The sequence below is a fragment of the Dipodomys ordii genome, unplaced genomic scaffold (genome assembly GCF_000151885.1).
Source record: "Dipodomys ordii isolate 6190 unplaced genomic scaffold, Dord_2.0 Scaffold56, whole genome shotgun sequence".
Classification (NCBI taxonomy): Eukaryota; Metazoa; Chordata; class Mammalia; order Rodentia; family Heteromyidae; genus Dipodomys; species Dipodomys ordii.
In genome coordinates, this window is record NW_012267272.1 from 3,633,898 (window position 1) to 3,650,036 (window position 16,139).

The window sequence follows — 16,139 nt, forward strand, 5'->3', positions numbered from 1 at the left end:
AAGTGGCACTGTGGCTCAAGTGGTAGAGTGCTAGCCTTGAGCTGAAGAGCTGAGGGACGGTGCCCAGGCCCAGAGTTCAGGCCCCATGACCGGACCCCCCCAAAAAAGACTAAAAATAAACATCAACTCAACATAGTCTCTTGTACATCTCATCATTCAACTTTTTAAAGATCAAGATTTATTCTCTTATTCTTTATGATTCAACCTTACTATTCATTATAGGGTATAAGTATTTTTAGGTAAGCAAATATAGTTAATTTTAGTCATAGTTGCCTGAGCTGTCCAAATGTGATCTTTATTTCATCTTTGACTATACTATTTAGCAGATATCTCTGACATACTTAAATTCATACGAAACATTTTCACTTGCCAAGTATTATGTGCAAATACACTATAACCTAGTGGTTAGAGCATGCTAATGCCAGCCTGCCTGGGTTCAAGTTCTATGTATCCAGTGTGACCTTAGCTGTGTATTTTGATCCTTCTTCCTCAATTTCTCTATTTGTAAAATGAGAGACAACGTATAAGGTGTTGTATTAATACACACAGAAAGCTTAGGGCTGTGCTTGAATTACCTAGTTTATCTCATTTAAAAACTTACATGCCTTAGGAGTGGTTGATACTCCTGTTTTATATATAAGGAAACCAAATACAGGAGGTTTCTCATTTTCTAGGTCACATAGCTCATAAGGTGGTAACACCAGGCTCAGCCATATCCAGTTTAGTTGGATTTATTTAATTTCATATTAGTTAGAAAACATGTTTATGTTGTTGGTATGTATATTTAACTCACATTAAAAAGTGAAGTGACTAACATGTAGGTAATAACCTTACATTATTTTCCAGGTATATGTTTTATTTGGAACTGATTTTACTTTATTTTTTTTCTTTAAGCTGCTAGCCTATGGGGTCCTTACAAAGACATTTGGCAGACCGTTGGAAATGCTCTTTGGAGAAGACAACCTGAAGCTGTCCACCTTCTTGACATGATTTTGAAGAAACACAAACCTGATTTCATCTCCTTATTCAGAAATCCAGTAGGAAATTGCTTTTTTTCTTAGATTTGTTTCTTTTTCTTCTAAGGGATTGAAAGAGCAAGTAAACTCTTAATGCATATAAATAAATTTTGTTGCTTCAACTATTCTAGTGATTCTTTTTCTTTTAAAATGTAACTTTTTTCCTCGGAGCACTTACCATTTTTTCTTTTTAACCACTACGTAATACCAAGAAGTTTCAATTCATAAATCAGTTTATAAGTACAGTTCATCTTGATCAATGTCACCATTTTCATGTTTTCTATAGAATTTACTATTGCATTTTTTTTTTTGGGGGGGGTGTTGGTCCTGGGCTTGAACTTAGGGCCTGGGTGCTGTCCCTGAGCTCAAGGCTAGTGTTCTACCACTTTGAGCCACAGCTCCACTTCTGGTTTTCTGATGGCTAATTGTTGATGAGTCATATGGACTTTTCTGCCGATGCTGGCTTTGAACCACAATGCTTAGTTCTCAGTCTCCTAAATGGCTAGGATTACAGGTGTGAGCCACCAGTGCCTGGCCTACTATTGAATTTATAGTATTCAAGGATGAGCTTCATAATACTTGATGATTTGTGAAATTGAGTATAGTTAAAAAATGCTAGCTAACTACAGTAGAATTCTGAATGATAACATAAGTCACATTAGCCAGGTATAGTGATACGTACCTATAATCCCAGCACTTGGGAGGTAGAGGCAGGAGAATCAATGTGTAACTAAATTCTATTACCCTAAAGCAAAACCAGACACAAAAAGCCTTGACTTTGGAAGGTTATTTTCAGATACTGGAACTAATATGTGTCACTAATCTCTTTATCTTGAAATCCTTTGTAACTAGAAGTAGTGAATGGAGAAGATTCAAATATAGAGCCCTTTTTCTTGCTGATTGACAGTTCTTTTATATATAAATATAATCATCTAGAAACAACTGCAGGATTGTATTATAAGAAATCACCTTTTTCTTTTTAGCTTTTTTTTTTTTGCCTTTAGAAGAAAGCTGGGGAGCCAGTGGAACTGAGTTCTAGTCTTGATTCTACCACTAGAGAATTTTAAGACTAGGATGAATTATCTGACTTAGCTGGGTATCATTTTCTATTCTGTAATAGAAGAGTTAGGTTAAATGATTTACACAGCCTCTAAAAAAAAAAATCTAAGCCAGGGGCCCATGGCTCATGCCTATAATCCTAGCTACACTGGAGGCTGAGATCTGAGGACTGTGGTTCAAAGCTAGACCTAGCAAGGAATTCCTGAGACTCTTATCTCCTATAAAGCACAGGAAAACCAGAAGCGGTGCTATGGCTCAAGTGGTAGAGTGCTTGCCTTGAGCTGAAGAGCTCAGAAACAGTGACTAGGCCCAGAGTTCAAGTTCCATGACTGACAAAAAAAGAAAATCTAGGAAGTAGTTCTGTGGCTCAAAGTGGTAGAGTGCTAGCTTTAAGCATAAGTGCTCAGGGGCAGTGCCAGGTCCTGAGTTCTAAACCCATGACCCCCCCTTCCCCCCAAATCTGAACTTTTAAGATTTGTAATCTATCAGATAAATCTACACTATATACTATATACTTAATACTTTGTGTGCTGAAAGTGGGGCTTGAACTCAGGACCTAGTGCTCACACTTACTTTTTTGCCCAGTGATAGCTCATTACCACTTGAGCCATAAATTCACTTCGCATTTTTTGCTCGTTAATTGTAGATATGAGTCTTCTGGACATTTCTGCCTGGGTTGGCTTTAAACAAGGATCTTCAGCTCTTCACCTTCTGAGTAGCTAGGATTATAGGCTTGAGCAACTAGCACTTGACTCAATTATTAAATACTTGTATTGAAGAATCTTTTAGGAAATGAAGCTACATCTAAAGTATGGTTCACTCTTCTGAGTAATTCAACAATTCCTGTGCTCATTTGTTAGAAATTTGAAGAACTTGAAATTTTTCTTTGTTAGGCATATAATTGGACAAACTCCTTGGAAAGTTGAAATATAGAAGGCTATTTTGTGTTTTTGTTAAATTTTTTATGTGTTCTCTAAATTTTATAGTCCAGTTTAGCAGAAAGTTTATTGAAAATGTAGTAGTAGGAAGAGGAGGATTAAAAAGTTAAAGGTAAGCCAGGTGCCGGTGGCTCATGCCTGTAATCCTAGCTACTCAAGGGGCTGAGATCCTGCCAGCATAGGCAGGAAAGTCCTTAAGACTTTTATCTCCAATTAACCACCAGAAAACCAGAAGTGGCACTGTGGTTCAAGTGGTAGAGCACTAGTACAAGATGTTACTTCATAAAGGTCCGTTTCTAGAGCAGATGATATGGAGTACTTCAGTTTGTCTGGTCACTATCCTGCATAAACAGCTGAAGCAGTGCTTTAGGACCTTGTCTCTGTTGTACTGTTTTCATTACTTGATTAGAATTTTATCATTCTAGCCAAAGAATGTTCAACAGCATGAGAAGGTCCAGAAAGCCAGTACAGAGGGAGTTGCCATCCAGGGTCAACAGGGAACCCGACTTCTTCCTGAACAGCTCATTAAAGAAGCCTTTATTCTCAGCGACCTTTTCGATATTGGAGAATTGGCAGCTGTGGAGCTTCTCCTTGCTGGTAGGTTGACATTTAATTGAAACTTTTAAGGAGTGCAGAATTATACTCAATGCACACATAGTTTAAAATCTTAGATGGTATAAATTCAAAAATAGTCTTTTATCTTTATTTTTATTTTTGCCGGTCGTGGGGCCTGAACTCTGGGCTTGGGAGCTGTCCTTCAGCTCTTCAGCTCAAGACTAGTGCTCTACCACTTGAGCCACAACGCCACTTCCAGCTTTTTCTTCTTATGTGGTGCTGCGGAATTGAACCCAGGACCTCATGCATGCAAGGCAAGTGCTCTACCACTGAACCACCTTCCCAGCCCTTATTTTTATTTTTTGCAAAATAATTTTTTTTTTTGTCAGTCGTGGGGCTTGAACTCTGGGCCTGGGCGCTGTCCCTCAGCTCTTCAGCTCAAAGCTAGCACTCTACCACTTGAGCCACAGCGCCACTTCCTTGCAAAACAATTTTTAAGGATGCAGTTCATTTGACAAAACTGTATTCAAAATTATTATTTCCTTTTGCTTACTTTTGATTAAAGTAAAGGTGTTAATGATCATAGTTGTTAATGTTAATTATCTGTTTTACGGTAGGTGGCCTTTTCCATGTTAACTTAAAAGTGGTTTCATCTCCAGAGTTTTGTAGTACAAATCATATATTGTCAAATATTGGTAGGATAGTAAGGTCATGTTTTGGAGGCATGATTCGGATAATGCATGCCTATGTAAAAAGTAAGAAACTTTCAATAACAATGACTCATAGAAAGAAAGTGAAACAAGGTATTGGTCCATAGGTGAGATCTGGCTGGGGTAATTCTAGTTAAGGTATTTGGGGAAGTCCTTTCTGAGATAGAGACATTTGTGCTGAGACCTAAATGGTGAGGCGGTACCAGCTAAACAGCCCTGTTGGGGAAGGGTGTTTCTGGCACATCAAGTACCAGGTGGTTAAAGTGGGGGCAAAGGCTTGTTGTAGCACAAAAAGACAGCCAGGCTAGGGCATCATCGTGAATGAGGGAGAGCATATAAAAGGAAGTCAGATTGTATTGGGTATTGTAGGCCATGAAAGTTAATTGGATTTTACTTGTTTTATGAAAATTTGTTGATAATGAAGAATAACTTTGGAAGAATAATTTTGAAATTAAATTGTGGCTACACAGAGGCGGTGTTTGAAGAAAACATGTTTTCTGAACAAATGTTTAAAGGGGCTAAAGATATGTAGCTATATAAATCCTATTTGACTTAAGAGAATGAGGAAGATAGTTTTCTTTTCTGGAAGGGGGATGTTAACTCAGAACTTAAGAAACATTTCTTCTATATCAAGCACTGTAAATATAAAGAGTAAAGCAGTATAAAGGAGCACGCAGTCTACTAACTAAAAAGATGTGCACACAATTTTGACATAACTCATTGTATTCAAGTTTGTGTATGATTTAGTGATGGTTAGTAGGAAGGGGATTAGTTTCACTCTAGCTTATATAGAGATATCTTTGCATGTGTTGCAAAAGGAATAGGCAGCTGTCTCATGCAATAGGGTATAGTCAGGAGGACAGACGCCATCAAGTTGGAGGAAATGTCTGTCCAGGAGAGAAAAGCAAGATGATGAACTTGGGAAGATGAAGGGAGTGCAATGGAGAGGTCATTGGAGAAGGAGGGAAGAAAGCTGTAGGAGTCATACTGAAAATATAGGAAAGGAACTCTAAAAAAGACCAAGTTGATAAGAGCCGATTAAAAGGATGAGGAAAACCGGGCGCCAGTGGCTCACGCCTGTAATCCTAGCTACACAGGAGGCTGAGATCTGAGGATTACGGTTCAAAGCCTTGAGCAGAAGAGTGCAGGGACAGCGCCCAAGCCCAGAGTTCAAGCCCCACGACCAACAAAAAAAAAAAGGATGAGGGAACTTGAACTGAAAAAAAGATAGTTCAGAGAAGACTAGGAGAAGAAACTTCCAAATATTTGAAAGATTTCATGTGAGTAAAAATAAAATGGGCATTGGATAAAATTGTAACAGTAGGCAAAAAGGGGCAACATAGTGTGTGTATAAATGAGAGAGGTAATGAAAATTGGGTGAGTTGGAAAGTGGAGAACGTCAGGTTGCTGCTGGTATTCATTTGGGCATGGTCTAGATGGCCCTGTAAATCTGCTGTGACAGGAGGGAATCAGTGGATGGGGAAAGAAGAGAACTGTCCCAAAGCGTTCCCTCCACTGAGATCCTATGGTTCTTTGACCCGGGTATTGATAGAGGGATTTTTGCCTAATCCTCAATGCATTTGTGGTTATTTGTTGAATTATTTCTCAATTTCCTTTTCTAGGAGAGCACCAACAGCCACATTTTCCTGGTCTCACCAGAGGATTAGTAGCTGTTCTTTTATATTGGGATGGAAAGCGGTGCATTTCGAATTCCCTTAAAGCCTTGGTACAGTCTAGACGAGGAAAGACATGGACTCTAGAACTCAGGTCTGTTTGCTTCTTCAGTTTTTTTAGAGGGTAATTTAATTGAAGAATTGCTACTTTAGAAATAAAAATTTCTACTTTTTGTATGTAATTTCAGTGAAATATATAAGATAAGGTGAGTAATATGCTCCTTTATTCTATCAGGAATAACATACAGTTTTAAACCCGCTTATTTTGTTTACAGCTAAGTAATTATATTTAGAAACTTCTTTAATCTTAATGACCTGGAAAGGATAAAAAACTACACTGCAGTTTATCCTGGTTGTTTTCAATAATGTATTATTGTCAAATGAGAATTTGCTATGTCAATTATTGTAAGGAAGTATAAACATCATTGTTTAATATCGCCTTTGTTTATTTCCTTTTCTTTACAGTCCAGAGCTGGTCTCTATGACAACACGCTTTACAGATGAGCTGATGGAGCAAGGATTGACTTATAAAGTTCTTACTCTGTTGTCACAGATTGATGTGAATAATGAATTTGAGAAACTGCAGCGAGAAAGAGGATTGGGCAGTGAGAAACATCGTAAAGAGGCAAGACATCAATTCATGTGTTGTCCTTTTCAAATTTTAGAACACTTGTGACAGTTTGAATATCTTTGGCCAGATGCAGTGATTCACACCTATGATTCCAGCTACTCAAGAGGTCTTTACCTTCTGAGGGAGGATCACAGCTCGTTGCCAATCTGGGCAAAACATTTGCTATATTTCCATCTTAATAATCTAGATATGACATTTGTAATACAAGCTACATAGGAGGCATAATTAGGAAACTTGTGGTCTAAAACATGAGACTTGAAAAATGGGAGCATGTGCAAGGGGTAGAATGCCTGTCTAGCAATTACAAAGTCTATTTTCAAACACCAGTGCCACAAAAAAGGGAAAAAAAAGAATGTTCTTGTCACGTAAACAAAAGAAACAACGCTGCACTTTGAAGTATGTAGTGACTGTGTCTGAGATCCATTGGCAATTGTTATATATTGTCATTTATGTGCCGTTGTAAGTTTTTTTTTTCCGAAATGAATTCTTCAAGGAATCAGTCACTGCATTTCTTTCTTTCTTTCTTTTTTTGGCTTGAACTCTGGACCTGTGCACTGTCCCTCAACTCTTCAGCTCAATCTAGCACTCTACCACTTGAGCCACTGCGCCACCTCTGGTTTTCTGGCAGTTAATTGGAGATAAGAGTCTCATGGACTTTCCTGCCTGGCCTGACTTTGAACTGTGATCCTCAGATCTCAGCTTCCTGAGTAGCTAGGATTACAGGCGTGAGCCACCGTTGCCCGGCAGTCACTGCATTTCTTTTTTTGTTTGTTTGTTGGTCATGGGGCTTGAACTCTGGGCTTGGGCGCTGTCCTTGCAATCTTAAGCTCAAGGCAAGCGCTCTACCACTTGAGCCACAGCGCCACTTCCAGTTTTCTAGTGCTTTATTGCAGATAAGAGTCTCACGGACTTTCCTGCCCGGGGATGGCTTTGAACCGTGATCCTCAGATCTCAGCCTCCTGAGTAGCTAGGATTACAGGTGTGAGCCACCAGGGTTCACATTTCTTAAGTAATTTAACCATAAAGAACCATTTCTTAAGTAATTTAACCATAAAGAATTAGAAATAGGATTTGTTCAGAATGCCAGAATTCCAGAGATGAGGTATTAGATAATGTGAATTTAGATAGGTTTATTGTTTTAGCCCTAATAAGGAAGGTCTGGGTGGTATCCTTGAGCTTTTGTGCTCAAGGCTAATGCTGGACCACAGAGCCACAGCTGCACTTACAGCTTTTTGATGGTTAATTGGAGATAAATCTCACAAACTTTCATGTCCCAGTTGGATTCTAACCATGATCCTTAGATCTCATCCTTCTGAGTAGCTAGGATTACAGGCATGAACCAGCAGTACTTGGCAGTAGTTTTCATTTTATGTGACCAGGCTTCACTGTGATTTATTTACACTGATCATGTTTTCATTTCTAGGTTTCTGATCTCATTAAGGAGTGTAGACAGTCTCTGGCAGAAAGTCTTTTTGCCTGGGCTTGCCAGTCTCCGTTAGGCAAAGATGATACTCTCCTCCTTATTGGACATTTGGAAAGAGTGACAGTTGAGGCTAATGGCTCTCTGGATGCTGTGAATCTGGCTCTTCTTATGGCTCTTCTGTACTGTTTTGATATCAGTTTTATAGAGCAAAGCACTGAAGAACGAGATGGTATTGAATTTTATATTTTTAATACATTTTATTTCTTTGAGACCTGTGTGTTACCCAGCTTGATACTGATCTAGAAATGCTGCCTCAGTCCCCTAAGTGCTGAGATTATACCGTGCATTAACTTTTAAAAATCAGATCCTAAATTGTGGAGTTAACATTTAAGAAGGCAGTATTTTAATTGCTAAAATTCACAGAGGTCTGTTTTGTTCCTGTGTGTGTGCTTTATCCTTATTTGAGTATTTAGCCAAAAGATCATATTTAATTCTAGAGATGTAGCTCAGTAATGGAAAGTTTGCTTAACACGTATGCTACTCTGATTTACAGTTATCACCAAAAAAAGTTATTTGTTCCTGTTGTTTTTTTTTACACATTTGAATGGAGATGTTAAAAACTATATACCACATATATATGTTATGTAAGCCTAATTTGCTGTAATTACTTATTTCTCTACCATTCACATTTTGAAAATTTTCAGGAGAACATAGGATGCTGACTGATTTTTAATAGTGTTTCATCTTTGATTTTTCATTGCATAGAATCAATATTTTGATCATTAGATAGCATTTATTTGTACTTCAGAACTTTTGGGGAAAAGGGGTGACTCTTTTCTAATTTATATTAGACTTATGAAAATAACCAAAATTATTTAAAATAGAAGGCTATTGTCCGTTTTATGTGTCAACAGTGCTGAATAATTATGTCTTTTAAGATATGTCAAGCATTAATGTTACTTACTTGAAATTGTTCAGATTTTCTAACCTTCAGACGTTAACCCCTTGTATCAAAAGTAAGAATTTATGCAATTTTGGGTTTGTGGTCTGTTCTTGTGTTTTTAGATGTGATTCATCAGCTTCCACTATTGACAGAGAGGCAGTACATTGCAACAATTCACTCTCGTCTTCAGGACTCTCAGCCTTGGAAACTGCCTGGGCTTCAAGCCACTATTAGACTTGCTTGGGCACTGGCTTTGAGGGGAATATCTCAGTTACCTGATGTGACAGGTAAAGTATAGGTGATTGTGTCTCAAGAAACATCGTCTCAGTCATTAAGAAACTAGAGGGGAAATTATACATGAAATTTTGTAAATTGGCAGTGAAATAGACACCTTTTTCCCTTATCTGAAAAGAAACTGTATAAATTATTTCTCATTTTTGAATCTTGTGACAAAGCTCTTTTACCTTCAGCATAAGAGTTTATATATATACATACATACACACTTTTTTTTTTTTGGTCGGTCGTTGGGCTTGGGCGCTGCTGTCCCTGAGCTCTTCAGCTCAAGGCAAGCACTCTATCGCTTGAGCCACAGCACCACTTTGGTTTTTGAATGGTTTATTGGAGATACAAGTCTCATGGACTTTCCTGCCCGGGCTGGCTTTGAACCTCGATCCTTAGATCTCAGCCTCCTGAGTAGCTAGGGTTATAGACGTGAGCCACTGGCTCCTGGCTATTTATATTTTTTATGCCAGTGCTAGGGCTTAAATTTAAGGCCATGGCTCTGTCTCTTACTTAGCCTATTCCTCAAGATCAGTGCTCTGTCACTTGAGCCACAGCTATAATTTTGGCTTTTTGAAGGTTAATTGGAAATCAGTGCATTGGACTTTTCTGGACTAGCTGGCTTTGAACTCATTCCTCATATCTCAGCCTCCTGAGTAACTAGGATTACCAGTGTGAGCTACCAGTGCCTAGCCTAAAATAAGAGTTTAAAAGTTTAAAATGGTGCCAGTCACCAGTGGCTCACACCTGTAATACTAGCTACTCAAGAGACTGAGATCTGAGGATTATGGATTAAAGCCTGCACAAGAAAGTCTGAGACTCTTCTCTCCCATTACCACCTTCCTCCCCCCTCAAAAAAGAAAGCTGGAAGTAGTGTTGTAGCTAAAGTAGAAGAGCGCCAGCCTTGAGCAAAGCAGCTCTGGGACAGTATCCAAGGCCCTGAGTTCAATCTCCAGGACTGCCAAAAGAAAAGTAAATGAAAATAAAATTCAAGTTGACAATATCACTTATTTTTTTTTTTTTGGTCCGGTCATGGGCCCTGAACTCTGGGCCTGGGTGCTGTCCCTCAGCTCTTCAGCTCAAGGCTAGTGCTCTACCACTTGAGCCACAGCGCCACTTCGGCCTTTTTTCTTTTTGCTTATGTGGTGCTGAGGAATCTAACCCAGGGCCTCATGCATGCAAGGCAAGCACTCTATCACTGAGCCACCTTCCCAGCCCCAATATCACTTATCTTAGTGGTGGGGATTGAATAGGCTTTACTCTCACATATATTATATGCTGTGCAAGTACTCTACCACTGAGCTAAATCCTAAATATATTTTATATATTTTCCATCTTGATTTGTTCACATTGTATCAAATTAAAAATTTCCTATTTTAAGATATATAAGTAGCAGGCACAAGTGGTTCATACCTGTAAATCCTCCCTACTCAGGAGGATCTGAGGATAGCAGTTTGAAGTAATGCTGGCCAAGAAAGTCTGCTCCAATTAGCAAGTAAATAAAAGTTGTAAGTAGAACTGTGTGGCTCAAGTCTTGCCTGGGCCCCAAATTCAAGCCCCAGAACTGGAACAAAAACTGTATTAAAAGATTATTTGGAACAATCGAGAATAGTCAGGAAAATTTTGACAGTCTATATAGCATATTGTATTCTGTTTTTTTGCATTCATATAGTTATCATATTAATAGAATATTGCCTTCCAAAATGCAAATTATGCTTTCATTGTAATTTGAAGTCTAAAAATTATCACTGCTGTTTTTGTGTCACATGTTTTAAGGCTTTGTTCAAGCTTACAATCCATGCCTTATGTTTTCTAGTCTTAGTAGATATCAGCAGATTCTAGTATCTTATTAACTGTGTAATTGCAGAACATTTTGTTCACTAGTATCAGACTGTTTCTAAGGGGTTTTCAGAAATCTTGGGAGCCAGGCGCCAGTGGCTCAGGCCTGTAATCCTAGCTACTCAGGAGGCTGAGATCTGAGGATCATGGTTCAAAGCCATCATGGGCAGGGAAGTCTGTGAGCCTTTTTTTTTTCCCCTGGTTGGTTGGTCGTGGGGCTTGAACTCTGGGCCTGGGCACTGTCCCTCAGCTTTTCAGCTCAAGGCAGGCGGTCTACCGCTTGTGCCACAGCGCCACTTCCTGTTTTCTAATAGTTTATTGGCGATAAGAGTTTTACGGACTTTCCTGCCGGGGCTGGCTTTGAACCACGATCCTCAGATCTCAGCCTCTTGAGTAGCTAAGATTGCACACGTGAGCCACCTGCGCCCAGTGCCCAGTGAGACTCTTATCTCCAATAAACCAGAAGTGGGACTGTGGCTCAAGCAGTAGAGTGCTGGCCTTGAACTGAAGAGCTGAGGGACAGCCCCTAGGTCCAGAGTTCAAGCCCCATGACTGACCAAAAAAAAAAAAAAAGCAACTATTAGACTATTAGATTTGTACATTTATATACAAATTCTCTTCATCAGTCCTACATACCCTTTTCACTTTTCACTACTCTTTAAGCATTTACGTGGTGAGGCTACCTGGATTATATACATTTTTTTGACCTTATTCAAGGCAGTAAAAATGCAGTTTCAGTAATGTACTATATATTTGATTTCTTTGATAGGCCAGCAGAACAAACTGTGTAGCACTTCTTTTTCAAAGTCAGATTGCCATAAAATGACCTAGCAATTTTATATTTGAAACTTAACAGAAATTATCAGCAGTGTATTTCTTTTTTTTTTTGGGTCCGGTCATGGGCCTGAACTCTGGGCCTGGGCGCTGTCCCTCAGCTCTTCAGCTCAAGGCTAGCACTCTACCACTTGAGCCACAGCGCCACTTCCGGCTTTTTTCTTTTTGCTTATGTGGTGGTGAGGAATCGAACTCAGGGCCTCAGGCATGCAAGGCAAGCGCTCTACCACTGAGCCACCTTCCCAGCCCTGATTCTAAATTTTTGTTGAGTCTGTCATAAGCACTGTTGCACTCTTCCATCAAGAAATACACTGCTGAGGGGCTGGGAAGGTGGCTTAGTGGTAGAGCGCGTGCCTTGCATGCCTGAGGCCCTGAGTTCTATTCCTCACCACCACATAAGCAAAAAGAAAAAGCTGGAAGTGGCACTGTGGCTCAAGTGGTAGAGCGTTAGCCTTGAGCTGAAGAGCTGAGGGACAGCGCCCAGGCCCAGAGTTCAGGCCCCACAAACGGACAAAAACCAAAAAAAAACAAAAAACAAAAAAAACACAAAAATTCAGAATTAGACCAGACCTCTCTAGATCAGACTATCAGACTTTGCTATATGTAGAGGAAGGATGGTCTGTGTTGCTCGGATGTAGTGTCATACCACATTGTGGGCAAAACCTATGGGACAAAAAAAAAACCAGTTTCTTTAGTAAAGAGAAAGCAAAAAAGATGTATGGAAGTCTACAGATGGATCAGTTATTGCAGCTTTTGCTCTTTTTCTTTTTTTTGGTTAGTCTTGGAACTTGAACTCAGGGCCTGGGCACTGCCCCTGAGCTTCTTTTGCTCAAGGCTAGCATGCTACCACTCAAGCCATGGCACCACTTTGCCTTTTTCTGTATATGTGATATTGAGGAATTGAACCCAGGACTTCATGTGTAGTAGGCAAGCACTCTACCACTAAACCACATTCCCAGCCTGCAGCTTTTGCTTTATAGACCTTATTTGAGTCTATTTAAGCAAGTAGATGACAAAAGATAAACTGCAAAAAACTTGTCATGGCATTTATGAAAGAAACAGTTGTAAATTTGAGCATTACTTGTGCATATTTGAAATTGAGAATTTTTTTTCATTTATTTTTATTGTGAAAATACTGTACAGAGGGGTTACAATTACATGGGCAAGATAATGAGTACATTTCTTATAAAGCATTGTAGCCTCCTCCTTTGTTTCCCCTTCCCATCCTTTCCCATCATCCCCCCAGCCCCCCACCCAATCCTCCCCCCCCCACCAAAGTTGTAAAGTTTGTTTTTGACATAACAACTTGTACATCTCATGAGAAATTATTTTTTAAGAGGTGATAATAATATTGTGTACATTTCTATGGTTTGTTTCTTAAGTATCTTTTTGAGTTGCATCTTGACATACTTAATGGGAAAATGTTAAAATGTCTGAAATTTGCTTCAGTGTAATAATGCAAATGGAGAGGAGAAATATTAACTAAATTGATAATACTAAAATGAAATGATGGCCTTGTGGATATCATGTTAGTCTGATGATATATAGCTGTTTGAAAATTTCCAAGTAAAGCATATAAAAGATTACAGGTAGTCCAGTTTATGTTTAAGGGTTTAGCTACTTGATTACCAAATTAATAGTTATTTAACTCATCGTGTCTAGGTTTCTGGTCTTTATTGATTGACTTGAAGTTTTTTTGTTTTTTTTTTTTGTCGGTCGTGGGGCTTGAACTCTGTGTTTGGGTGCTGTCCCTGTGCTCTTCAGCTCAAGGCAAGTGCTCTATCGCTTGAGCTACAGTGCCACTTCCAGTTTTCTAGTGGTTTTATTTGGAGATAAAAGTCTCTTGGACTTTTCCGCCTGGGCTGTCTTTGACCTGCGATCCTCAGATCTCAGCCTCCTAAGTAGCTAGGATTACAGGTGTGAGCCATCCGAGTCTGGTGAGATTTTTTTTTTTTTTTTTTTGGTCAGTCATGGGGCCTGAACTGTGAGCCTGGGCAATGTCTCTCAGCTCTTCAGTTCAAGGCGAGTGTTCTACCACTTGAGCCACAGTACTACTTCCAGCTTTTTCTGGTTATGTGGTGCTGAGGAATCGAACCCAAGGTTTCATGCATGCTAGGCAAGCACTCTACCACTAAGCCACCTTCCCAGCCCAAGTTTTGTGTTTTTTTGTTTTGTTTTGTTTTTGGGTCCGGTCATGGGGCCTGAACTCTGGGCCTGGGCGCTGTCCCTCAGCTCTTCAGCTCAAGGCTAGCGCTCTACCACTTGAGCAACAGCGCCACTTCCGGCTTTTTTTTTCTTTTTGCTTATATGGTGCTGAGGAATCGAACCCACGGCCTCATGCATGCAAGGCAAGTGCTCTACCACTGAGCCACCTTCCCAGCCCAGTTTTGTGTTTTTTTAACCAGCAATTCATTGGGAGCTGGGCGCTGGTGGCTCATGTCTTTAATCCTAGCTACTCTGGAGGCTGAGATCTGAGGATCACAGTTCAAAGCCAGCCCTGGCAGGAAAGTCTGTGAGACTTTATCTCCAATAAACCACTAGAAAACCAGAAGTGGTGCTGTGGCTCAAGCTGTAGAGCGCTCACTTGGAGCTAAAGAGCACAGGGATAGTACCCAGGCCCAGAGCAAGCCCTACGACCGACCAACCGACCAAAAAAGAAAAAAGAAAAGAAAAAGAATTCATTGGGATTAAAGCCTCATTGTCATTTTAATGTATTAATGTTTGGTTAGTAGTTCTCTGACAACATCTGTTAACATTAAACATCCCTAAAATAATCTTCATCGCTCATATTATTAAGAAGAACATGTTTTTCTAATGTACTTTTTCAGAAGTTCTTTAGAGTTTACATCAATTACAGTGGTTCATGGTTTATTTTTATACATGATCTAGTAGAAATTTGAGAAGTATCAAATTCAACCTAATTCAATGAACTTCCTCTGCTTTTTCTTTGATGTATTTCTAGCTTTGGCTGAATTCACAGAAGCAGATGAGGCAATGGCAGAACTTGCAATTGCTGACAGTGTTTTCCTGTTCCTCACTGAGTCTGTGGTGGTGTCCGAAAACTTCTATCAAGAGGAATTTTATATCCGAAGAACTCATAACCTCATCACAGATTTCCTGGCACTCATGCCAATGAAGGCAAGTGTCATACTGTATGTATGTCTAGTAAAAATTAATGAAAGCATTTTGTAAAATAATTTTAAACTAATTTATTAACTCTGTTTTAGAAGCTAAATCTTTTAATATAGACTAAAATTTCACAGCAGCATATTGCAATTACAGCTTGTGGCTTATAAAAATGAAATAATATTCCATTATAATATTCCATTATCTGAGAAGCTATTTAGAAGAAAAGTTGACATTATGAATGGTTTATAATAAGGAAGTAGTAACTAAATGACCATGTGTCTGTGTCTGTGAGTAGAAAACTACTAACTCCATGACACTCAAAAGATCTGTGCTTATTTAATACTATTAGTCCTCTTTGTCCATAGGCTCTACACTGCTGATTCACCAAACCTTCAATGAAAAATACTAGGAAAAAAATTGTATCTGTAATTGAACATATATAGACTTTCCCCCTCATTATTATTCCTTAATTAATGCAGTAATTTACATAACATTTACATTATATTATTGATCTAGAAGTGCTGGAAAGCATGTGGGAAGATGTGTATAGGTTTAGTTTGAATAGGATGCTATTATCTACTATTGAGACAGGTTTTACTATGTAGTCTACAATTTGCTCTGTAGCCCAGGCTAGCTTTGAAATTATGATCTTTGTGCCTTAACATTCTGAACGCCACCATGCTTGGCCAATACATTATTTTATGTAAGAGATTTGAGAATACATGATGTTGGTGTTCGTGAAGGGTGGTGGAACTAATCCTCCATGAGTACTAAATGACAACTGTATATTTATTCATGATTTGAAGAGACACAGTGGGAAAATAATTGTGTGGAAAACTTTTTTCTGCATGAGCCATTTGGTATGTGATGTTCGCTGGTATTGATGTTTATGTTGCTATGAAAAAAGCTAGGTTTATTGAATTTTGAAGTCCTGCCTATAGTTTCTTTAGCAATGCCAGATCAAATGATTTTGAGTGGCTATGTGACCCTCAGGCCAGATATTACCCTCTCTTAGTTATTGGATTCTTAATTGGAGAGAGCAAGTGTGTGTGTGTGTGTGTGTGTGTGTGTGTGTGTGTGTGTGTGTGTGTGTGTGTGTGTGTGTGCATA

The 16,139-nt window shown here is 39.1% G+C and overlaps 1 protein-coding gene across 1 annotated transcript in view; it reads left to right on the top strand.

Moving 5' to 3' along the window:
* Nucleotides 1-16,139, top strand: part of Nup205 (nucleoporin 205kDa) — an 80,072-nt gene that overhangs the window by 6,251 nt on the left and 57,682 nt on the right. Inside the window, exons 2-8 of the mRNA XM_013021548.1 lie at nt 895-1,037; nt 3,439-3,610; nt 5,901-6,045; nt 6,417-6,576; nt 8,006-8,234; nt 9,071-9,235; nt 14,863-15,038. Coding sequence (XP_012877002.1) covers nt 895-1,037; nt 3,439-3,610; nt 5,901-6,045; nt 6,417-6,576; nt 8,006-8,234; nt 9,071-9,235; nt 14,863-15,038 — 1,190 coding nt within the window. The remainder of the gene's footprint in view (nt 1-894; nt 1,038-3,438; nt 3,611-5,900; nt 6,046-6,416; nt 6,577-8,005; nt 8,235-9,070; nt 9,236-14,862; nt 15,039-16,139) is intronic.